Source organism: Phyllostomus discolor, chromosome 5, assembly GCF_004126475.2.
Source record: "Phyllostomus discolor isolate MPI-MPIP mPhyDis1 chromosome 5, mPhyDis1.pri.v3, whole genome shotgun sequence".
In the NCBI taxonomy this organism is placed as follows: Eukaryota; Metazoa; Chordata; class Mammalia; order Chiroptera; family Phyllostomidae; genus Phyllostomus; species Phyllostomus discolor.
This window is the reverse complement of record NC_040907.2, coordinates 106,966,582-106,993,208: the sequence shown is the minus strand read 5'-3', so window position 1 is coordinate 106,993,208 and position 26,627 is coordinate 106,966,582. Positions and strand designations below refer to the sequence as shown.

At 35.8% G+C, this 26,627-nt stretch overlaps 1 protein-coding gene across 1 annotated transcript in view; it reads right to left on the bottom strand.

Annotated features, from left to right (window-relative positions):
- PARG (poly(ADP-ribose) glycohydrolase) overlaps positions 1 to 26,627 on the bottom strand; it is a 208,389-nt gene that overhangs the window by 110,246 nt on the left and 71,516 nt on the right. The window contains 1 exon segment of the mRNA XM_036027504.1: positions 421 to 513. Within this exon segment, the coding sequence (XP_035883397.1) occupies positions 421 to 513 (93 nt within the window).

The following is a 26,627-nucleotide window of genomic DNA, read 5'->3' as shown; positions in this document are numbered from 1 at the left end:
GGAGTATTACCAGATTCTTTCTTCTATTTTTAAAAATTAAGAGAATACCATGAGTTCATTTATTATATAATATACTACTTTGGGGAGTAGAGGTATTATTAAGCCATTTGGAAGATAATCCATTAGTATGTTTTTGAAATAATCACTACTGTATTTTTTAGAAGTTTAAACAAAAAGAAAAAGAAGTCTGAGTAAGCAAACTTTAACAGTGTAAACTGAAGCTCAGAAATTGAATGCTGTATTTTTAATGTCCTTTTCTAGCACTCCTTTAGCCTCTAACCTTTTCTAGCAAAATCATCATATTCTTTGGCAAAAACTTTTACCCCTCCCTCTCTCTTTTCTGCTTCCTTGACCTGGGCCATTAAGAGTTTAATTGTGAGTCAGAAGAAAGCTACCAGGGAAAAAGGTATTTCCACTAACCTGGGTGCAAATATTTGGCAGACAGAGTGCAATTTTCACCATATCAGGCAAAATGGACTGATACAAATGTTGGGCTTCTGCTTCTTCGAGTACCTGAGAACCAATAAAATTTGTTGTCAGTGATGTTGGCTATGAACTTAAATTACATACCTGCTTTTTATAGGATTTCATAATAATGCATATTATCAGTACTAACAGGGGCATTAAGACAAACTTACAAATTTATTTCCAAAGGTATGCAATTCACCTTTAATGTCCTCTGAAAACTAATTAAGTATGCCAAATATCATATACCTCTCATATAAGCATTCACAATGAAATAAAACACAAATAAAAAATAGTACACTCTGCCCTTGGTTATACCAACTAAAAACTGCTTGACCATCAAGAACTCTCTCAGAAGCCTTCAAGGACCCATCTGACTTCAATAGTCTAGAATTTAAAGAAATCGCCATAAAAGCAACACTCATTATTTCACACTATATTATTGGATAGTAAACAGTGAAGTTTCTGATAACATTAGAATTTTCCTTTTCCAGACCATAATTTCCATGTCATGATTTAAAGCACAACAAAGTTGACATTCATGGCCCATTTTTGTCTTTTATAATTTCCCATCTCTACTAGGTTTCAGAAATTACTTTAGGCCTTTTAATCTAATTTCACTCTAAACATCAGGGTACTTCTTTAAAAGTACTAAAAATTACACCACTCTTAACTAGGAGATACAGTCACGATTAAAGTAAATCATTTATCTACTTGAAATCACACTTGAACTAGAAGAGGTCATATTTATAATCCAGTCTGATACTGTCATACTTGCAGAGAAGAGACAACTGAGGCAAAGGAGGTTACCTAATCATCCTAGATTGTGAACATCAATTAAGCAACTAATCAGAAGTAGAACCCATGTCCTCACCTCTGTTCCACAGCTCTCCCTACTTCCTTATGGGACCAGTATTTGGAATTGATGACGTAAAGACTCTTCACAAATATCTACAGATTTCCTCTGCTATCAGAATATAGATATTCAAAAATATCTATATTTCCTTTGCTACAAGCTGAAATAGAAAAATAGCTATTCACCTACCTGCAGCTGGACTGGGTTTGTAAGTAAACAGAAAAAGTAACAAAGACAATTTATATTCACTCTGGTTTTACAGGGAGTTCTCAACACTAAGAACTGTCTTTTACACCAAAGCTCTAAAATTTAACCTATGCTTATCACAATGAGAAAATTTTTAGTCAAAATGAACAGAAATATATTTGTAATTCAGGGATATACAGGTTTATCTATTAATGACAGATATACAGAAAACTACGCAAGTGAACAACACAAGACAATTATTAATTCTGGGGAAAACAAAAAGTTGTAGAAGAGCGGAAAGGCAATCACATCTTAGATATAGTGTTTTTACCATCCTACTAAGAAAACAGAATATTGATTTAATTGAAATAAATATAACTATACTGGGAAAATGGGAAAACAGAAATAAGGCTTTGCTACTGGTGATGGGGGAAGTGAATGGTAGCTAAATCCTAATCTTCTATATTGGGAAATTTACATATGGAAACAAAATAGCTCAAGAATCCAAAGTGGTTAAATAGCTGTCTCTTCCATATAAGCCTTTAAAGCCTCTTTAACTCTAATAAAAATAAAAGCTAAATTAAAAAAAATAATACACTCATAGAAGGCATTCTACTATTTTAGAGACACACAAGACGATCTTAAAATTTTTCCTTTTCTAGGTACCTTTGGTAAGTTAAAACCACAATTTCTAAATCATAATTTGAAGCATAAAAATGACATGGCCCCTGTTTTTCTTTTATAATTTCCCACCTCTACTTGCTTTCCTGTACCTGAAAATACATAATATATATTAATGCATTTGATTAAAATATTAAACTCTTCTTACTTATAACTTATCTTTTTGTAAAACAATTAGTCTGAAATAAGTATACATTCATAGGAAGTTGCAAAAATAGTATACACAGAGGTCCAATTTACCCATCACCCTGTTTCCCTTAATGGTTACATTTTACATAACTATAGTACAGTATTGAAACCATTAAATTAATACTGGACCAGTTTATGTGTATCATTTTATGGTATTTTATCCCATGTGCATTCCTATAACCACCACCAAAATCAATATAATCAATAAAGAACTGCTCCAGTACAACAGTCACAAACTCCTTCCTTTAACCATTCCTAAACCTAGCAACCAGTACTTGTTTTCCATCTGTAAAATTTTGTCATGTTATATAAATGAAATCAGAGTATATAACAAATATGTCCTTTAAAGACTGACCTTTTTCACCAAGTATAATGCCTTTCAGATCTATTTTTTAATTCAATCTTTATTGTATTTTTTCCATTACCATTTAGTCCCCTTATATTCCTCTTTCCCCATGCAATTAGCACACTGCTATCCAGGTCCATGAGTCCTTTCTCCTGTTTGCTCAATTCTCTACCCCCTACCGTAATCCCACCCCACCTCCCAGCTGTCATTCTGCTCTCCATCTATGAGATTGTCCCAATTTTCCTTGTTAGTTCAGTTTGTTCATTACAGTTCACATATGACTGAAATCACATGGTGTTTGTCTTTCTCTGACTGGCTTATTTCACTTAGCATAATGGAGTCTGGGTCCATCCATGCTGTTGCAAAGGGTAAAATTCTCGGCAAAGTGGATTAGGCCACAATAAAAGCCATATACGACAAACCCACTGCCAGCATCATACTCAACAGGCAAAAAGTACAAGCATTCCCCTTAAGATTGTGAATAAGCAGGGATGTGTACTTTTACCCCTCTTATTCAAAAAAGTATCAAATCCTAGCCACAGCAATCAGACAAGACGTCTGATGACAGGCATTCACATTAGAAAGGAAGAAGTAAAACTGTCTTTATTTTGCAGATGAAAAGATATTGTAATAGAGAACTCCAAAGATTTCACCAAGAAACTACAAAGACTGATAAATGAATTCACCAAAGTGGCAGGATACAAAATTGATATCCAAAACTCATTTGCATTTTTATACCTCAATAATGAACAGAAAGGAATATTAAGATACAATCCCATTCACAACTGCTTCAACAAGAATAAAATACATAGGAATAAACCTAACCCAAGGATGTAAAAGACCTGTACACGAAAAATTATAAGACACTGAAAAAAGGAACTGAAGAAGACACGAGTGGAAGCACATACCATGTTCCACATTCATGGATAGAAAGAACTGACATCATTAAAATGCCCATACTACCCAAAGTAATCTATAGATTCAATGCAATTCCTATCAAGATTCCAATCACGTATTTTACAGAACTAAAACAAATATTTCAAAAATTTATACAAAACCAGAAAAGGCCCCACACAGCAACAACAATCCTGAGAATCACGCTACCAAATACCAAAACTTTGATTACAAAGCCATAGTAATCAAAACAGCATCAAACAGCTGGCATCAAACAGCATGGTACTGGCATAAAAACAGATACATAGATCAATGGAACAGAATCAAGAGCCCAGAAATAAACCCATACCTTTATAGTCACTTACTATTCAACAGAGGAAGCAAGCAAACACAATTGGCTAAAGTTAGTTCATTCAATAAACGGTGTTGGGAGAATTGGACAGATATGTGCAGAAAAATGAAGCTAATCCATCTTCTTACACCATACACAATAATTAATTCAAAATGGATCAAAGACTTAAATATTGGACCCCAAACCATAAAAATCCTAGAAGAAAACACACAGTAAAATCTTGGACATTGCTCATAGCAATACTTTATTGGATATATCTCCCTAGGCAAAGGAAACAGAAAAAATAAACAAATGGGAGTACATCAAAGTAAAAAGGTTTTGTACAGCAAAGGAAATTGTCAACAAAATAAAAAGACAATCCACAGAATGGGAGAACATATTCGCCAATACATCTGATAAGGGGTTAATATCCAAAATTGATAAAGTACTTACAACACTCAACACCAAAAATACAAACAACCCAATTAAACAATAGCCAAGGACCTAAAGAGACACTTCTCCAAAGAGGACATACAGATGGCCAATAGGCATATGAAAAGATGCTCAATGTTATTAATCTTCAGAGAAGTGCAATTTAAAACCACAATGAGATATCATTTCACACCCGTCACAATGGCTATCATCAATATAAAATAAATCATCACAGTTGATTGAGCACGGGCTGGGAACCAAAGTGTCCCAGGTTCAATTCCCAGTTAGGGTACCTGCCTGGGTTGCAGGCCATGACCCCCAGCAACCGCACACTGGTGTTTCTCTCTCTCTTCCTCCCTCCATTCCCTCTCTAAAAAATAAATAAATAAAATCTTTAAAAAAATAAATCATCAAAATAAACCATCAAAAAAAATAAATCAACAAATAAGTGCTGGCAAGGATGTGAAGAAAGGGGAACCCTTTTGCACTGCTGGTGAGAATGCAGGCTGGTGCAACCACCCTGGAAAGCAGTATGGAGATACCTCAACAAATTAAAAATGGATTTGCCTTTTGATCCAGCTACCTCACTTCTGGGAATATATCCAAAGGTACAACACTGATTCAAAAGAACGTAAGTACCCCTATGTTCACTGCAGTGTTACTTACAATCACCAAGATATGGAAGCAGCTTAAGTATCCATTAGTAGATGAGTGGATAAAACAACTATGGGACATTTACACAATGGAATACTACTTGGCCATAAAGAAGAAACTCTTCAGATCTATTTAGATACACACAAGTATAAATGGTTAATTTCTCCTTATTGCTAAGTATGCTTAGTATGCCATGGTATGAATAATGCAATTTGTTTATCTATTCACTTACTGATGATATACTAGTTGTTTCCAGTTTTCAGCTATTACAAATAAAGCTGCCTAGACATCATTACGTCTGGAATGATTTTTTGTAATCAGTATATAGTGTGTTTTAATATACTCTGTAAATCTGTCTTTTAATTGGTGAATTTAGACCATATATTGGGTTGGCCAAAAAGTTTGTTTGGTTTATTCTGTAAGATGGCTCTAGTAGTGCTTAGTTGTATTTAACTTCATTTGAAACAATTCTGTTAGATTGTATTGCGACAGCTGTCATATCAGTGTTCTTTTTCTAAAAAACTTATGAAAATTGGTGAATTTTTGTATAGCCATTTTAATATTGAGGGAGGAAGAAAACACACAACATTTTTAGCATATTATGCTTTATTATTTTAAGAAAGGTAAAAATGCAACTGAAATGCAAGAAAGGATGTGTCAAGTGTGGTTTGCAAAGTTTTGTGCTGGAGATTTCTCTGGAGGATGCCTCATGGTTGGGTAGACGAGTTGAAATTGATAGCTATCAAATCCAGACAGTAATTGAGAACAATATTATACCACATGGGAGATAACTGACATATTCACAATATCTAAATCTATAAAGTTATTGGTGAAAATAAAAAGTATTTTATTTTAGGGAAAAAGTAAATGGATTTTTTGGCCAACCCAATACATGTAATCATTTATATGTAGGGGCATATTCATTTTTAAATCTATTTCTTTTACTTGTTACCTTTTTCCTTCCTTCCTGTGAGTTACTTGAATATATTTTAGAATTCCATTTTTATTTATCTAAAGAATTTGAGTACATGTCTTTGAATCAATATTTTTATTGGCTGTTCTCAGCATTACATTATATATAACTTATAACAATTTACTGGTGTCAACATCTTTACCAACTCTAGTAAAGTATAGAAATTTTTACTTTTTTAAGTCTCTTTACCCTCCCTTGCTTATAATTGCCTTCAATATTTCCCTATAAAAATTCAGAAGCATATTAAATAGCTATAATTTTTTAAAACAGTAAAACAAAACATCAAATACAACTTAGATTATTCAAGAAGAAATGTCTATTATATTTACTTTTTTTTTTTTACTTTTTCTGCTTTTCTTCCTTCCTGATGTTCCAGGATTCCATGTTTTATTATTTCCTTTCTGTTTCAAGAAATCTCTTTAAAATATTCTTTAAGGAGAGTTCTAATGACAAATTCCTTTCCTTTTCCTTGATCTGAGAATGCCATGAAGAATGTTTGTTTCATTGGATATAAAAATCTAGGTTGGCAGTTCTCTTTCTGGCTTCCTGTTTTCTAATGAGTAATCCACTCTTATTGCTTTTCCCTATAAGCAATGTCATTTCTCTCTTGATACTTAAACTTATTTGCCTTTAGTTTTAAGAAGTTTGGGTATGATGTATCTTAACATGGATTTCTTTGTGTTTATCCTGTTTGGGGTTTGCTCAACTTCTTGAAGCTGTAGGTTTATGTCTTTCATCAAATTTGGGAAATTTTCAGTTATTATTTCTATTTTTCAGCAATGATTTCTTTGAGTAATTTTTTCAGCTTTGCCCTCTCTCTCCTCTCCTTTTAGCATTAAATGACATCAATGTTAGATGTTTTGTTATACTTCCATTTGTCCCTAAACTGTTCTCTTTTTATAGTCTAGTTTCTTTCTACTGTTCAGATTGAGTAATTCTGTTGTTCTTTTTCGAGCTCACTGATGCTTTCCTCTGCCATCTCATTTCCCCATTGAGCCTTTCAAAAGTTTCAGTTATTCTATTTTTCAGTTCTAAAATTTCTATTTGGTTCTTCTTTGTAACTTCTATTTCTCTGCGGGGACAATTTTTTCATTTGGTTCAAGCAGGTCTGTAATTGCTCATTCAAACCTTTTTGTAATGGCTGCTTTCAAATCTTAAATAATGCTAATATCTGTGTTTTCTCAGGGTGGGTGTCTATTGATGGTCTTTTCTTATTTCAGTAGAGATTTTCCTGGTTCTTGGTGATGAGTGATTTTTGACTGAATACTGAACATTTTAGGTATTATGTCATGAGATGCTGGATCTTATTTAAATCTTGTTTATGCCCTGGCCTGGTGCAGCTCAGTGGACTGAGTGTGGACCTGCGAACCAAAGGGTCACTGGTTCAATTTCCAGTCAGGGCATATGCCTGAGTTGTGGGCCAGGTCCCCAACAGTTGGTGCACAAGAAGCAACCACACATTGATTTTTCTCTTTCTTTCTCTTTCCTTTCCCCTCTAAAAATTAATAAAGTCTTTTAAAAAGTATTGTTTTAGTAGACCTTCTGTGACAGGGGAAGGGATAGCTTACCTTTCTACTGCCTGCTGAGAATGGAAACTTGGGTTCTGTACTTGGTCTTTATTGATTCCCAAAGCATGGAAGGAGACAGTCATCTTGATACCACTGGGTGTGGGGTTACAATTCAGGCACCCACTAAACTTCTGCTGATATCACCCTGATGTTGTATCTTTTCTAGGGCCCCATAGATGCCAGCTAGTCAGTATTCTCTGCATCTTTCAGAACCTTATGTTTCTATAGTGTCCAGTATATTGGCTGTATTTTGGAAGGTGGATAGGAGAAAGTGTCTACGCAAACATTTATTTTTAACCCAAAGACATTTTAACCTTAAAGTGTCTAAAAACAGGCTGAAAGTTTTTTCTCCTTTGTCCACCTGTCTTTGTCTTTTAAAAATTTTTGAGTCACTGCCATGATTTTTTGACTTCACAAGCTTTAAAGTATAACTTATTTATCTGAAAGAGAATTATTATTTTTTTAAAGATTTTATTTATTTATTTTTAGAGAGGGAAGGGAGGGAGAAAGAGAGAGAGAGAGAGAAACATCAATGTGCGGTTGCTGGGGGCCGTGGCCTGCAACCCAGGCATGTATCCTGACTGGGAATCGAACCTGGGATGCTTTGGTTCCCAGCCCACGCTCAATCCACTGAGCTACGCCAGCTAGGGTGTCAAGAATTATTGCACTGGACTTCTTCAAAACTGTCAACACTTAAGATCTGTCTAATGCTGCTTTGGAAACACAAGTAAGAACATAAAAAAAGTCATTTAAGAACATAACCAACCCAATTACTATTTGAAATGAAATGCACAATTTTATAAAACTAGGATTATCTTACCCCATCTTACATATTATTAATATTTTGTGCAAATCTTACAAATTATTATTTAATATCTATCACTCTATAAAATGCAAACCAAGATATAAGTAGTAAAAGGTTTTTAAAATATAACTCTTTCAACTTCAAGAGTAGCAAAAACTGCCCTGGCTGGTGTGGCTCAGAGGACTGAGTGCCCGACTGCGAACTGGAGGGTTGTTGGTTCAGTTCCCAGTCACAGCACATGCCTGGGTTGTGGGCCAGGTCCCCTGTAGGGGGTATGTGAAAGGCAACCACAGGTTGATGTTTCCCTCCCTCTCTTTCGCTCTCCCTTCCCCTCTATCTAAAAATAAATAAAGTCTTTTAAAAAGAGTAGCAAAAATCTTAAATAACATTTATAACATATTATATATTATAATATATTGTTTAATTTTAATGATGATGATGATGATTATAAATAAATATAAGCATTTATGCTATGGTAAAAAACCCCCACAAAACTTTATTAAATACTTCTACAAGTAACGCCCTGCCCTCTACTGGATCGTCCGCACAATTATATGTATTAATAGTAAATATTTCAGCGTATGTGTGCATAAATTATTTATTTACTAGTCTCACGAGTCAATTATGGACATGTGTAATTCAGAATTGATACAATAAGTTTCAAAATTATAATGCAATTTTGCCCATCTCCTCACTGTAGACTTTGGACTTGTTTGTCAATTCAGTTGGCTAGTAAACAAATATTTCAGTATTTATCACTGTCAGACACTGTGCCAGAAATATAGAACAATAAACTGTAATAGACATAATCACTGACCTAAGACCAATCTAGAATTACAATTAAATTGTAGAGAAATCATCTGTAATAACGAACTGAACAATAGCTGGGAAGCCTTATAACCGCGGATAGAAGAAACCACTTCACCTCAACGTGACTGGTACAAAGCGCAGAGGAGACGCAAAAGGGCTGACTGGACTCCCATGGGTGGCAGCTGAAGTGCTTGGTGGGAAATTTCAGCAGCCAAGGGGTTTTTCCCTTAAGAAGTGCGAGGTCTAAACTTCAAGCTGAGTTCCACAGACTATAGCACCAGAGCTGGAAAGAAACCTAGAAAACATCCAGCTGTGAAAAGTAGCAGGGTTTCTATCTCCCAAAGAGAGATGGCTGGAGACAGAGAGAGCCTCTTAAAGGGCCAACAAAAAATTTCATTTGCAGCAGCTTACCCTGGGCTCCAGCAAAGGGAGTACAGAGTAGACTTGAGATGCTTAAGGAGAGTCTCAGGGTGGTAGCTTTAGGGAGAGAACTGCAGGAGCAGTCACCAGGATCATTGTGCTGAGTCATCCCCCATACTGCATGAGCCATCTCTCTCTGTCAGAGCAAGAATTCCTCTCCAATCAGACTCAGAGGAAGCAATAGTACCATCTACAGAAATTACTCTGCTCCCACCATGTGGTGCTTAAGCCTGACTAATAATTACAGATTGACTAAACTGAAGGAGACAATTGACTAAATTGATTAACTGAAGGAGAGAGCCAAAGACTATAAATTGTTGGCAGTCTCGAACAGGCTGCCTAGGGCCAGACTGGGACACCATCTGATATCACCAGGAGCTGATCCAGAAAGAGAAGACATTAGTAAACACTGGATTATACGGAGAAAAATTCCACGAGGTCTTCTTCATGATTTGTGATATTTTCTCTCCTGCAAAGCTTTTAACATTCATTTCTTGTTCTTTGAGTTTGTGCCTAATAGGTCATTAGTTTGTATATTATAGTTTACTTCAAATCTCGTATTTTGCTCTTCTCTTATCTTACTGCATTTTACCTTCTTTTTTTCCTCTTCTTATTTTCATTTTAAATTTTATTTTCTCTCTTGCTACGACTTCTTTCCATTCCTACTTTTACTGTATCTCCCCGCTCCAGCTTCTCAAAACCATTTTATTTTGTCATTAGTCATCTCACATTCTTCTTTCTGTTATATTCTCTCTGCACTTTTATTAGTCTTTGCTTGTGGATATGGTGGTTGTTGTTGCATTTCTTCAATTTTATTTCTATATCTTCACTATTTTTGTATTTCAAACCTCAAATTTTATCATTCCCCTCTCCTACTCCATTTTGCCTTCCTCCTGTCCTTTCTTTTTTTATTTCAATATCCCCCTTTCTTATCTTGATTTTCAGTGATTACCCTTAGTATTCCTTCTCCTCTATCCTCCCAAGTCTCTTCTCTTTGCTCTAGACATCTCTTAAGCTTTTTTTTTTTCTTTTCACCCCCTTAATCCCATCCCACCTATATTAATCTTTGCTCATTTGTTGTTGATAGTGCTGTGGTGACTCTTTTTCTCAAATCTGGTTCCTATATTTTTTTCATTCTCACTGTACTGTTTTAAATTACTGTTCAAAACTAATGCTATATACTTCCCTTCTCTTAATCCATTCTGCCCTCTTCCCTCCCATTTTTATTTACACTGTAAATTTTATTCTTTCTTTCTTTCTTCCCCTGGTCTCTATTCCTTACTATTACTATTGCTCTTCTACCCTCTCAAAATAATTTTTCTTTCAGTTAGTCATCTCATATTTGTTTTTCCTTTCATAAGCCTCTTAGTCTCTTTACACCTTTTAAAATATTGGTTCATTTGCTGTTGATACTGTGCTTCTGAGTGGGGTTACTGTTGTGGTTGTGGGTTTGTTTCCTGGACTGTTTGGTTTTGTTCTGGCAGCACCTTTACACAACACACTAGACATGGTAGGTAGAGTTACTCTCAGTCAGCCACCCAGAGAGAAGGACCCACCAATGACCAGCCCAACAACAACCAAAAGCCAATTACAACCAGAGGGCCCCCATAAACACCAAAAAGGGCATCCCAAAGCATCAAGCTCAGGAGACTCTACCACTGAGTCCCACAGGTCTCCAACCACAAGAATACACCACAAAAACGGAGCCAAAGCTGATCAATCTAATACACAGAAACAAACAAGCAGAGTCACCTAAAATAGAGAGACAAAGAAACAAACCCCAACTGAAAGGAAAGGCGGAATCTCCCAAAACAGTGCTAAATGAAATACAGGCAAGCAAACTATGTGTCACTGAATTCAAAATAATGGTTATAAGGATGCTCAATGAACTTAGTGAGAACTACAAGGAACTCCAGAAAAGCTACAAGAAACTTACTGAAACTATACCAGCATGAAAAACAACACAGAAACTATCAATAAGAGCCAGGAGGAAATGAAGAATATAATTTCTGAATTGACGAACACAGTGGAAGAAATTAAACCAGGCTGGATGAAACGGAGAATCAAATCAGCAAGCTGGAGGATAAGTTAAAAAACAAAACAAAACAAAACAAAAAAACCCTCCCAGACAGAGCAACAATATAAAAAAAAAGACTCAAGGAAGGAAGGGAGTTAAGGGACCTGCAGGACAATATGAAATGTAATAATACCTATATACTAGGGATACAAGAAGAAGAAGAAGATCAAGGGATAGAAAACCTGTTTGAAAAAGTGATGACAAAAAACTTCCTTATCTTAATGAGAGAAAAAGTCACACAAGTCTAGAAAGCAGAGAGGGTCCCATCAAGATGAACCTAAAGAGGCCCACTGCAAGACACACTATAATTAAAATGGCAAAATTTAAAGACAAAGAGAGAATCTTGAAGGCAGCAAGAAAGAAACTGCTAAATAACATACAAGGGAGCTCTGATAAGGCTATCTACTGATTACTCAACAGAAACACTACAAGCCAAAAGCAAATGGCAAGAAATATTCCAAGCAATGAAAAGCAAAGGCCTGCAACCAAGACTACTGTACCCAAAAGGCTCTAATTTAAAATGGAAGGTGAAATAAGAACTTTCCCTGACAAAAAAAAAAAAAAGGGTTAAAGAATACATCTCCACCAAACCAGGATTGCAAGAGATGCTAAAGGGACTGCTTTAAGAAGATAAAGAAAAAGAGACAGAGGGATAGGACCACAGGTACAAATGGGAAAAATGTCAGTGAATAACTACCAATCAACTATAACCTTAAATATAAATGTATTAAATGCTCTAAACAAAAGACACAAGGTAGCTGTTGTGGTAAGAAAACATGACCTGCATATATCCTGTCTATAAGAGATCCACCTCAGAACAAAAAATCTAAAGACTGAAAGTGAAGGGATAGAAAAAAATATTCCAAGCAAACAGACATTAAAAAAAAGCTGGGGTGGTAATACTTATATCAGACTAAACAGATTTCAGAACAAAGGAGAAAGAGACAAGGAAGGACACTGAATAATACTTAAATCCATCAAGAAGATATAACACTTGTAAACATATATGCATACAACATCAGAACACCAAAATATATAAGGAAAATCTAGGAGGATTTCAAGAAAAATATAAATAGGAACACTCATAGTAGGGGATTTTAACCCTTCATTGTCAGCAATGGACAGATCTCCCAAGCAAAGAATCAACAAGGATACTGTGACACTGAACAATACTCTAGGTTAAATGGACTTAATGGATATATAGGGAACCTTTCACCTCATTCTTCTCAATGGACATGGAACATTTTCAAAGATAGACTGTTGTGGGAAATCTACCCACACTCAGGGAGATAATGAAGCACGAAGCACAAACTTTATTACGCGCTCGGGCTCAAGCGGGGGTTAATTCCCAAATCCTGAGCCAAAAAAGCTGAGTTAGGAGTCCTTTTTATATACCAGTTACACAGGCAGAAAGGGAGGGGGAACCAGCTGCTGAAAGCAAGCATTCAGAAGCAGAAGCAAGGTCAGTGGCCTTGAGATAACCAGTCGTTGACTTGGTGATGACTGGTCAGCTTCTACAGTCCTGTGTGTAATTTTACAAGTGTTACAGTTACAGAGGAACTTCTGGAGTTTTTCTTTTCTTGCCGCAAGACCACATGGTAGGACACAAAACAAACCTCAACAAATTTAAGAAAAGTGAAATCCTATCAAGCATTTTCTTGGACCACAAGGGCTTAGAAGTAGAAACCAACGTCAAGGAAAAAAAAGAAACAAACATTCGAATTCATAGAGACTGAGTAACATGCTATTAAATAATGAATGGGTTCATAATGAGATCAAGGACGAAATCAAAAGCTTTCTGGAAACAAATGAAAATGAACACAGAACAGCTCAAAACCTATTGGAAACAGTGAAGGAAGTGCTAAGAGGGAAGTTCATAGTGATACAAGCCTACCTAAAAAAGATAGAAACATTTCAAATAAACAACCTAATTCTATATCTGAAAGAACTAGAAGAGTAACAATAATCAAATCCCAGAGTAGAAGGAAGGAAATAATCAAGATCAGTGCAGAATTAAATGAAACAGGACTTAAAGCACAATTCTAAGGATCAGTAAATCCAGGAGATGGTTCTTTGAAAAGATATAGCAAAATCAACGAGCCTTTAACCAGACTCACCAAGAAGTAAGAGAGCAGACCCAAATAAATAAAATCAGAAACAAACAGAGATAACAGCTGATACCACAGAAATACAAAGGATTGTAAGAAATTACTATGAACAACTAAAGGTCAAGGAAGTTGGCAACCTGTGTAAAATGGACAAATTTCTAGAAACATATTATCTTCCAAAACTGAATCAAGAAGAAGAAGAAAGCCCAAATACTGATAACAACCAGTGAAACTGAAGCAAAAAACAAACAAACAAAAAACCCTCCTGGCACACAAAAGCCCTGAACCAGATGGCTTCACAGGCAAAGTTTACCAAATATTTAGGGAGGGGTTAACTCCTATTCTCAAACTACTTCAAAAAATTCAACACAAGGGAAGACTCTCAAACTCTTTTTATGAAGCCAGTATTATCCAAATTCCAAAAATGGGTTCCACTACAAAGAAAGAAAACTGTAGGCCAGTATCTCTGAAGAACATAGATGCTAATATCCTCAACTAAATATTGGCAAATCTTAACCAGCAATACATTAAAAAGAATTACATAATTATCAAGTGTAATTCATCTCAGGGATGCTATTTTATGATATAAAATTCATAAATCAATAAATGTAATAAACCACATAAGCAAAATGAAAGACAAAAATCACATTAATAGATACTGAAAAGCATTTGATAAAGTACAACATCCATTTATGATAAAAATATTCAGCAAGGTAGGAATAGAAGGAACATACCTCAACATAATAAAGCCCATATGTGAGAAACCTACAGCCAACATCATACTCAATGGACAAAACCTAAAAGCTTTTCCCCTAAGATCAAGCACAAGACAAAGATGTCCACTTTCAAGCTTTCAATACTTTTATTCAACATAGTAGTGGAAGGTCTAGCCACAGCAATCAGACAAGTGAAAGAAATAAAAGGCATCCAATTTGGAAAGGTGAACTAAGTGTCATTATTCCCAGAAGACATGACGTGTACATAAAAATCCCTATAGGCACCACAAAAAAACTACTCAACCTAATAATTTCTGAGTATTGACTTTGCATCAAGCTAAAATTTGGCAAAATACTGTGATACAAAGTCAATATTCAGAAACTGAAGGCATTTTTGTAAACCAAGAATGAAATATCAGGAGCAGAAACTACAAACAAAAATCCCATTTATTACAGATACTTTATTTCTAAAGTATCCACTTAACCAAGGAGGTGAAATACCTATACTCAGAAAACTACAAAACACTTAAGAAAGAAAATAAGGAAGATTCAAATAAATGGAAGCATATACTGTGCTCATGGACTGGAAGAATTAACATCATTAAAATGTCCATACTACCCAAAGCAATTGATAGATTCAACACAATGCCTATTAAAATATTAATGATATATTTCACAGAGTTAGAAAAATACTTCAAAAACTTATTTGGAAGCAAAAACGACCCTGAATACTCTCAGCAACCTTGAGAGACAAGAACAAAGTAGGAGTGACTACAGTATCTGTTATCAAACTATATTACAAGGCTACTGTAATCAAAACATTCTGGTAAGGGCCTAAGAACAGACATGTAGATCAACAGAACAGAATAGAGAGCCCAGAAATAAACCCATGTCTCTATGGTCTATTAATATTTGACAAAGGGGGCAGGAGCATACAATGGAATAAAAATAGCCTCTTCAACAACGGGTGTTTGGAGAACTGGAATAGCACATGTAAAAAAATAAAACTAGACCACCAACTTACACCGTACACCAGAATAAACAAAATGGAAAAAAAGACAAACATAAGCAGTTATACCGTAACAATCCTAGAGGAAAACATAGTCAGTACAATTTCAGATAACCCACTCAGCAATATTTTCACCAATATGTCCTCTCAGGCAAGGAAAATAAAGAGTGAACAAATGGGATACCACACCAAATTAAAAAGCTTCTGTGTGGCTAACGAAAACACTATCACCCTGGCTAGTGTAGCTCAGTGGATTGAGCACAGGCTGCGAACCCAAGTGTCGCAGGTTCAATTCCCAGTCAGGGTACATGCTTGGGTTGCAGGCCATGACCCCTAGCAACCACACATTGATGTTTCTCTCTCTATCTCTCTCTATCTCCCTCCCTTCCCTCTCTAAAAATAAATAAAATTTAAAAAATTAAAAAAAGAAAACATTATTAAAATGAAAAGGGTATCAACCACATGGAAAATATATTTGCCAATGATTCCTCAGACAAGGGTTTGATCCCCAAAATATATAAAGTACTCATATGACTTAACACCAGACAGACAAAAAATCCAATTAAAAAATGGGAAACTACCTGAACAGATATTTCTCCAAAGAGAACATACAGAAGACCCATAGGCATATAAAAGTATACTCAACACCACTAGACATCAGAGAGATGGAAATTAAAACCACAATGAGATATCACTTCACTTCACGTTGGTCAGAGTGAACATCATTAACAAACCAACAAACAAGTGCTGATGAGGATGTGGAGAATAGATAACCCAAGTGCGCTGTTGACGGGAATGCAAACTGATGCAACCAGTGTGGGAAGCAGTATGGAATTTCCTTAAAAAAAACTAAAAATGGAACTGCCTTCAGGCCCAGTGATTCCACTGCTGGGAATATACTCTAAGAATCCCAAAACACCAGTACAAAAGAATTTCAAACTCTTATTGCATTTATTTCTGCTCTGATCCTTATTATTTCCTTCCTTCTACTCACTTTGGTGTTTCTTTGTTGTTCTCTTTCAAGTTCCTTATTTAAGTGTGAAGTTTGATTGTTTGAGCTTTTTTTTCTTTTCTGAAATAGACCTGTAATGCTATGAATTTCCCTCTTCGGATTGCTTTCCCAATGTCCCACAAATTTTTGTATACTGAGTCCTCCTCATTTTCATTTGTTTCAAGGTATCTTGATTTCTCCCTTGATTTTGTTGACCTATTCATTGTTTAATAACATGTTATTTAGTTTCCATGTCTTTGCATGTTTTTCAGTGTTCTTCTTGTGATTTTTAGTTTCATAGTGTTATGGGCAGAAAAGATGCTTGATATGATTTTAATCTTCTTAAATTTATTGAGACTTGTTTTGTGTCCTAACATGTGGTCTATCCTAGAAAACATTCCAAGGGCACTTGAAAAGTATGTATATTCTTCTGTTTTGGGGTGATATGTTGTGAAGATATCAATGAAGTCCATTTCATCTAGTGTATCAGTTAAGACTATTGTCCCTTGTTGATTTTTCTGCCTGGAAAAAATATCCTTAGAAATCAATGGTGTGTTACAATCCCTGACTATGACTATTTCTGTTGATCCCTCCCTTTATGTCCATCAAGATTTGCTTTACATATTTAGGAACTCCTATGTCGGGTGGGTAAATATTTAGTAGGGTTATAGCCTCTTGTTGGGTTATTCCCTTTATCATTATGTAGTGTTCTTCTTTGTCTCTTACTATAGCCTTCTTTTGAAACTTTGTCAGACGTAACTACAGCTACTCCAGCTTTCTTCTCTTTTACATTTGCATGAAATATCTTTTTCCATCCCTTTACTTTTAGTTTGTGTGTATCTTTCCATCTGAGATGGGTCTCCTGAAGGCAGCATAAGTACGGGTCTTGTTTTCTTATCTAGTCAGCTACCCTCTGTCTTTTGGTTGGTGTATTTAAGCCATTTACATTTAAGGTGATTATTGATAGAAATATGTAGTGCCATTTTGTTAAGACTGTTATCTTCGGTTTTCTTTTTCTTTTATTTTTTTTTTTTCTTCGTCTTCTTCTTAAAGCAAGCTCTTTAACAGCTATTGCAGCACTGGCTTGGTGTTTACAAACTCCTTTAGCTAGCTCTTGTCTGGGAAACCTCTTATTTCCTTCAATTTTAAATGATACCCTTGCTGGGTAAAGCAATCTTGGTTGTAGGTGCTTGTTTTTCATTACCTTGAGTATTTCACACTACTGCCTTCTGGCCTGAAATGTTTTTGTTGAGAAATCAGATGATAATCTAATTGGTGCTCCCTTGTAGGTAACTACCTGCCTTTCTCCTGTGGCTTTTAGGTTTCTCTACTTGTCTTTAAACTTTGCCATTTTAATTATTATGTGTCTCAGTGTAGTCCTCTTTGGGTCCAATTTGTTTGGGACTCTGAGCTTCCTGGACTTGTGTGTTTTTTTCCTTCACTAGTTTAGGGAAGTCTTCAGTCATTATTTCTTAAACAGGTTCTTGAGTCCTTGCTCACTTCTCTTCTGCTTCTGGTATTCCCATGATGCAGATGTTGCTACGCTTCATATTGTCCAAGATGTTTCTTAAGTTCTCATTTTTTAATTTTTTTTCTTTTTCCTGCTCTGCCTAGGTGTTTTTTTTTCTACTTTGTCTACCAAATAACTGATGTGATTCTCTGCTTCATCTAACCTACTGTGTATTCCTTCCAGGGTATTGTTTATTTTAGATATTGCATTCTTTATTTCTGACTGGTCCTTTTTAGTGGTTTCTATGTCTTTTCTCAAGCTTGAGAATCCTTATACTCATTACTTCAAACTCTATATGATAAATTCCTTGCTTCCATTTATTTCATCTAGTTCTTCTTCCGGAGAATTCTCTCATTCTCTCATTTGGCATCTGTTTCTTTGTTTATCCATTTTGGCTGCTTCTTTGTATTCTTCACCTTAGTTGCTAAACTAATCAGCATTAAACCCATCAGTTTGTTAAAGTAATCAACCTATAATTACCAGCTAGGATTAAGCTCCACAGGGTAGGGCTGAGTAATCCTTTGGGCCATGGCTATTTGCTTCCCCTTCATGCTGTGGCAAGTTGGAGAGGAATGCTCTGACTGAGGAAGGTGGCTCTTGCACCATGAGGAATGAGTCAGCACGGGATACTGGAGGCTGTTCCTTCAGTTCCTCTCCATGAGCTACCATCCCCAAGACTCTCCACAAATGTGTTTAGTCCACTCCGCCCTCCCTCTGCCAGAGCCCAGCAAGCATAATTTTGTGCACTGGTCCTTTAAGAGGCTCTGCATTCTCCAGCCGTCTCTTCCTGGCAGACAGAAACCCTGCTGTTTTTCATAGCTGGATGTTATCTGGGTTCCTTTTCAGCTCTGGTGCTGTAGGCTGGGGAGCCCAGCTTGGGATTTAGACCCCACTCTTCTCAGGGGAACCCCCAGACACAGAACTATCCCTCTGGATCCTTAGCTGCCACCCATGGGAGCCCAGTCAGCCCTCTTGTATCTCTATACTCCCTACTAGTCACTATGTAGTGAAGTGGTTCTTCTGTCTGTCCCTATTTATAAGGCTTCTCTCCAGCTAATGTTTAGTTGGTTATTTAGGATCATTTCTCTACAATGTAGCTGTAATTCCATATTGTAATTCCATAAGTCCTGGGAGGAGGTTAGTGTAGCTTCTACTTACTCCTCCACCACCTCCTCCTTGTACATACATCTTTATGCTTGAATATCTCTACAATGAAAATGCTTTATCAAAAAGCATGCGTTTTGTTCGTCTTATCAAAATACAGGACATTATCATCATGCTAAAGTTCCCTCATGCCCCTTCCCAGGCAACTCCTGATTGGAATACATTGTTTTAAATGTTTCTACCATGAGTTAGTTTTGCCCCTTGTAAAACTTCATATATTTGAAACAGAGGACATGTACTATATTACGTAAAACTTCCCCACCCCCACACACAATATTTTTTAGATGCATCTAGGTTGTATTTGTGGTTTGTTCTCTTTATTTTTTATTTATTGCTGAATATACCACAATTTACTTTCTCATTCTCTACCTAGCCCTGCCCCCACTTCCCTCCACTTCACCACATTATTTCTGTGTCCTTGGGCTATGTATATATGCATGTATGTTCTTTGACTAATCTCTTCCAGTCCTCCCAACCCCTACCCATTTGAGATGTGTCATTCTGTTCCATGTATACATGCCTCTGGTTTTATATTGTTCATCACTTCATTTTGTTCATTAGACAGAACAAGTTTTAAAGAAAACAAATAAAAGTGGACATGACAAAAGAGACATCAATAAATTTGGTGAAGAACATTATAAAATCAAGATAAAATTAAATTTTAATTTTTTAAAGATATTAGTAATGCTGGAACTAGGCCTAACACTGGATAAAATTTTAAATGACAGTACAAGTAACTGTAACTTTGCAACTGTAATTTTAGAAATTTGTTTTCCAAGAGCATGAAAGTAACCTTGGTTCCCTACATAGCCAATTTTTATATTCCTTGGACTTTAAAAGTCCAAGGAATTCTAGAGGAATTCTAAAAGTCCATGCATTCTAGAGGAAGACTAAAGGGCAGCAGCCAAAATGATTACACTTCCACTTGAGTCACAAAGCACTGATTTGATGGGCTTTTCTTAGAATAGACACAAACTTAAGATGAAGAACCAAACCTCTAGTGGGGAGTCATGCTTAATTTGGTGGACCTTGAGGTCATCTCTGGCCAAATTAGCATCAGCCAGTCATGAAGAAAGTGATTCTCCCCAGAATGTGATTTCCTAAGGCCACAATCTAGAGGAGGGCTCACAGTTAAACAATTCACATTCATTGAAAACAGAGAATAGGCATCAGTAGTGTCCAATGAAGGAGACACTGACCAGGAGTACCCTAGACACTTTCTGAAATTTCTGTGTCTAGCACAGTTTGTTGAAGAGGTTTTCTTTCCCTCAGTGAATGGTTTTGGCACCTTGAAACAGTCATCCTTTGATAGATGACTGGATAAAGAAGATGTGGTACATATAAACAATGGAATACTACTCAGCATTAAGATGAAATACTGCCATTTCCAACAACTGGATGAATCTTGAGAATATCATGTTAGATGAAATAAGACAGAAAAAGCTAACAACCATATGATTTCACTCATGCAGGATATAAAAGTGAAAGCAACAAATAAGTAAACAAGAAAAATAAACAAAAACTCATAAATACAGACAATAGCATGGTGGTTATCAGAAGGAAGAATGTAGGGGGTAGTAAAGGGTAAAGAGGATCAAATATATGGTGACAAAAGAAAATTTGACTTTGGGGTGGTGGGAACACAATGCAATATACAGATCAAGTATCATAGAAATGTATGCTTGAAACCTATATATTCTCATTAACCAATGTCACCCCAATGAATTAAAAAACAACAACAACAAATGATTGTATAATTGTGGGTCTATTTCTAGTTATTTTATTGATTAATTTGATTCTTATGCCACTACCAAACTATATTAGCTTCCTTGGGCTGCTAATAAAGTTAATAAAAATAACCTAGCACCACAAACTGGGTAGCTTAACACAACAAAAAATTATTCTCTCACAGTTTTGGAGGCCAGAAGTCTGAAGTCAAGGTGTTGGCAGAATCATGCTCCCTCTGATAGCTTAAGAGAAGACTTCTTTCTTGCCCCTTCGTAACCTGTGACTACCAGCAATCCTTTGGGTTCCTTGGCTTTTGGAAGCTTTCAACAAACAGTAGTTACTACTATGAAGATGATGCATTATTTACCCTCTGCCTTAATATTAACTACAGTTAAGCCATTAATTATGCATCAAAACTTAGTTTACATCTCCCTGAGGCCTTCCCTGATTTTCCTAATTGTTCCTTCCTCTGTCATAGGCATGCACCTGGGACTGCTGTAGCATTTATCATGGTTTATTATAATTGTTTTTCTACTTACTTTCTCTAGTCTATGAAACACTGCAAGAGCAGGGATTGCAATTTTGTACGTTATCTTGGCATTCCAGTACCAAGCAGAGTATTTAATACTCACTATTACTTGCTGAATAAAGTTAATAAAAATAAAACACATTACATTTTATCCTGAGCATCCCTGTAAAGTAAAATGCATAAGGATATCTGGAGAAACTAAAGATCAAAAAAGGTAAAGCAATTTCTCATATTCAAACCTAGTGGTATACATTAGGATAAGATGCCAGGGTTTTTCTTCCCTAGTTCACAAGAATGAATATTTTAGAATATGGAATACTTAGCACTGGCCAAGAAACTGGAAGACTACAGTTAGAGGCCCAGATCTGCATGACTCTCTGTATTAACACAGAGAAACTCCCTGAATTCTTTATTTCTTCATCCATAAAGATATCCTATCTTTATTAACTTACGGAGTTACGAAGGCTCAGATATAACTGTGTTTTATGAATTCTAAAGCTCCATATATAAACACAAAGTACTATTATCTAATGTACCAGTAATTTACAACCTTTCTGGAGCCTCCTCCTTCTTTCCTCACCCCCACATCAATTACCTGCCAAGTCCTATTGATTGCCCCTGCAGAACCTTACATACTCATTAGCTCTTTTTAATCACTATCAAATTACCTTGCCACAGCTCCTTACCAATCTCACCAAGATTACTACAATAATCTAGCTGCTGCCTTGCTGTTAGCCCACCTTCAGTTTCTGCCCCAGTATACCCTGGGGTGTCCTTTCTGCACTTGAAAGATTTCAATGGCTTTTCATTACCTTTTTAATACAGTACAAACTCTGTGAACTAATAAAGCTATCTCGTTCTAAATGTTTGTCTACTCTTTTAAGTAAACACACACACACACACACACACACACAACCTTCTGAGCATTTACATACTAGACAACTCAGCAATTTATTCTTTTCTAGCACCATACCTGTGTTTCCATAGAAACAACTTGCGCTATGCCTGGAACATCTTTCCTAATCAGCTCTAAAACTTACCTAACCTTTTAATGTCTTGCTCAAGCAACATGTTGCTTCAGAGGCTATCCAAATTGACATACCAGCCAGAAGGTAACTCTCTGTTGGAATTTATCTGTTACTTCTTTTCACAAGACACTTGAGACTTCTTGCTTTAAACTGTGGTGCTTGTAGGAGAGGGAGGGTGGAGGTGGAAGAGGTATAAGGGGGATAATAAATGGTAATGGAAAAAAATACAATGAAAAACTAATCACAAAAAAAAGAATTTCAGCTTTACATTGTAGTTATTTACAGATATGTCTTCTAGTGCTTACTAGAAGCTCCACTGAGATGAAATTTATGTTAATTTACTACATCTACAACAGTGATGCTCATTGGTGACATTCTCAGTAATAATATTTGCTAAATTAATTGACAATTTCTATCACAGTTGGGTAATTTTACAAAGCTCCTATTCTTTCTCCTCTCTACTGCCTATCAGAATCTCTACAGGCCTAGAACAAATACTAGGATTTGTTTGTTTTAAAGATTTTATTTATTCATTTTTTTAAAGAGAGGGGAGGGAGGGAGAAAGAAAGAGAGACAAACATCGATGTGTGAGAGAAACATCTACTGGTTGCCTCTTACACCCCCCAACTGGGAACCTGGCCTGCAACCCAGGCATGTGCCCTCACTGGGAACTGAACCAGTGACATTTTGGTTCATAGGCCGATGCTCAGTCCACTGAGCCACATCAGCCAGGGTGTTTGTTTTCTAAACAAAAAAGTAAGTTAAACTGCATATTGACTGAGCTTTCTATAAAATACCTTAAGCTTACTAGAGCTACTTCTAGAGCTTTCCAAGTCTAACTGACAGGTTTATATTTCAAAAACTAAAAAGAAATAGCATAAGTTAGAAGTATTAAGATCTTTCAGATCTACCTATTCTTCGGGCATGTTTTCAGACTAAAAACTTAAACATTAGACAAAAAAAACAATTATAGTACTAGCTTATGTAAGGGTAAAAAATCAACTGGAGAAGGTCAATGTTTCTAACATTTATCTGTTTACGACTCAGGCTGACACTTTGAAGAAACGTGATGGCTTACAAGATAATAAACTCACTCATTCACTGTAATCTCTGAAGACTCATGCAAGTTTGACAGGACAACCAAAGAATGATCTCTCATGTGAATTCACCCATGACAATTATGACTTTAATAAAAATGTTCTCCACATTTTGATATAGGCCAGTTGGTTTTTGGGAAATAGCTAGACTAAAATTTTCATATTTAAAAGGCATATTTCCCAAATTATTGAACTAATTTGTGGACCTAAATAAAATTGTCCAAAAATTATATCTTATGACATCAAAAATGGTACAAAACGAATGTGGTTCAGAGGGGAAGGTGATACGAAAGGCTAAGTCCTAAAAGGTCAGCAGTTATGACACAGGAAAAAAAGACTGTGCTGAGAAGCCTTCCTGCCTCTTCATCCTCTTTTGGCTTGGTTTGATTTTCATCTTCAAATAGCTATTAAGAGATTTCCTATGAATTTTCAAAGTCCCATGACTCGATCTGAGAAGAAATGATAAAAATCACAGCTCATTATAAGCATCTGAAATAATTTTAAGGAAAACACAAAAGAGCCTTTAAAGCAGGGGTGTCAAACTCATTTTCATCGGGGGCCACATCAGCCTTGCAGTTGCCTTCAAAGGGCCGAATGTAATTTTAGGATTGTATAAATGTAACTACTCCTTAACTAGGGGCAATGAGCTGGCGCTGCCGCCTGGTAGAAAAAAGGTGCCAAGCCAGATAAAACAAGATGCAAGGCCGGATTCAGCCTGCAGGCCTTGTGTGTGCCACCTGTGCTTTAAAGTATTTGTCCTGTAACTCACACTGGAAATAATCTTTGTCATTATATTATTCGATAGTTGTTCAATATGTGAAATATCTGGCTCCTATAGATACTTCCCTATCACTGGTTGCCAGTGAAGGAGGAAAAACAAAAACCAGAAAAATAAGCCCTGGCTGGTGTGACTCAGTGGACTGAGTGCCAGCCTGAAAATCAAAAGGTTGTAGGTTCGATTTCCAATCAGGGCACAAGTCTGGGTTGTAGGCTTAGTCTCTGGCTGTAGCATGTGTGAGAGTCAAATAATTGATGCTTCTCTCTCACATCAATGTTCTTTCCCTTTCTTCCTCTTTCCCTCTCTCTAATAAATAAATATTTTTTTAAAAAAGAGTTATGTGATAGGAATTTCCTTTTATTAGAAATTCGTATCCCATAGCCAAGAATACATTAGTCAGTAGAAGAGGAGAGAGGAATGAAATGAAAAAGTCTTTCTGCTAATCCTTACCACAACTCCATATCCAATCTCTCCTAATCACTGTTTTGTTTCCAGTGACATAACTCTACATTAGTTTCCCACTTCATTCAGAAAACAAGCCATCAGTGCCTTAAATTTTACAGACTTTTGTAGATAGGAGTACATCATGTACTCCTAAATCCAAATAATTAACAACTAATACCAGAACACAAGCAATTTAGGAAGAATTCTTGAAAGAAAATATGCATCTAATCAAACACAGCCACACCATTTCCTGCACAAATTTCATTAGAATATACATAAAGAACAGAATTGTGTAGTTTTATGAAACATAAAGGCAAAAAAGCATGAAGGAAGCTCCTCTCTGAACAGTATTTATTGATAATCATTATCTTTTTTCATGCTAATAGTAAAATTCACAAGTTATTCTTACCTTAGAAAGTACAAAACATAATATCTGCTGTCCCAAAAGAAGACTATACTTCTCAATACCGTTATGGTACATGATTATCTTTAGGTAATAATCCCACACTAGCATAAGATACTCTGACAGGTCTTTCTCATCTCTTTCTATTACTGTATGACCACATGGCCATACCATCAATTACTTTAGCAAACAGCATCAAATCCCAATGCTATTACAATCAAGACAACAGGTATTTTCAATGTCATACAGTCACACTATTATTCATCTTTTATAGATAAGCAATCAAACTCAACATGACAAGATTTCAAAGAAATAAATAATGGTTTTGTAAGTTTTCTAGTCCTAGAAACGAAATGGACTTAATTTGTCTAAGAAATGTAAATGAGCAAAAACTTCAGGCTTTTAATATAGTTTATCTTTCAAATCAATAAGAATATTTTTGAACTATAAGAAGTACTTTAAATTACTTATTTTTACTTTTAAGTGGTTTTTAAGATTGTTCAATGATACCTTCTCCCATTCACACCACTAGGAAAATGATTTGCCATACAAATCAAGTAACGTTCACACATACATTATAGTTCTTAATTCTTAATTTAATTCTTAAATTATTCAGTATGAATTAATAATATTACAGCCTGAAGTTGACTTTTGTTAATAAGGTGGAAACAATCAGAAAGGAGAAAACAAAACTGTCATTGTTTGCAGATGACATGATAGTGTACACAGAAATCCTATAGACTCCACCAAAACACTGCTCGAGTTAATAAATAAATTTGGCAAAACAGTGGGATACCAAGTCAATATTGTGAAATCAAAGGCATTTTTGTACACCAACATTGAAGCAGCAGAAGCAGAAAGCAAGAAAAAAATCCCATTTGATATAGCAACAAGAAAAATAAAATACCTAGGAATAAACCTAACCAGGGGGGTAAAAGACCTGTATTCAGAAAACTATACAACACTGAAGAAAGAAATCAAGGAAAACACAAACAAATGGAAAAATATACCATGTTCATGGATCAGAAGAATTAACATCATCAAAATGTCCACACTACCCAAAGCAATTTATAGATTCAATACAATACCTATTAAAGTACCAATGGCATATTTCACAGACATAGAACAAACACTTCAAAAATTTATATGGAACCATGAATGACCCCGAATAGCTGCTGCAATTTTGAGAAAGAAGAGCAAAGTAGGAGGAATCACAATACCTGATATCAAACCGTATTATAAGACCACTGTAATCAAAACAGGCTGGAACTGGCATAAAAAACAGGCACATGAACCAATGGAACAGAACAGAGAGCCCAGAAATAAACCCAAGTTTCTACAGTCAATTAATATTTGACAAAGAGGGCAGCAACATAAAATGGAGTAAAAGTAGCCTCTTCAACAAATTGTATTGGGAAAACTGGACAGCTATGTG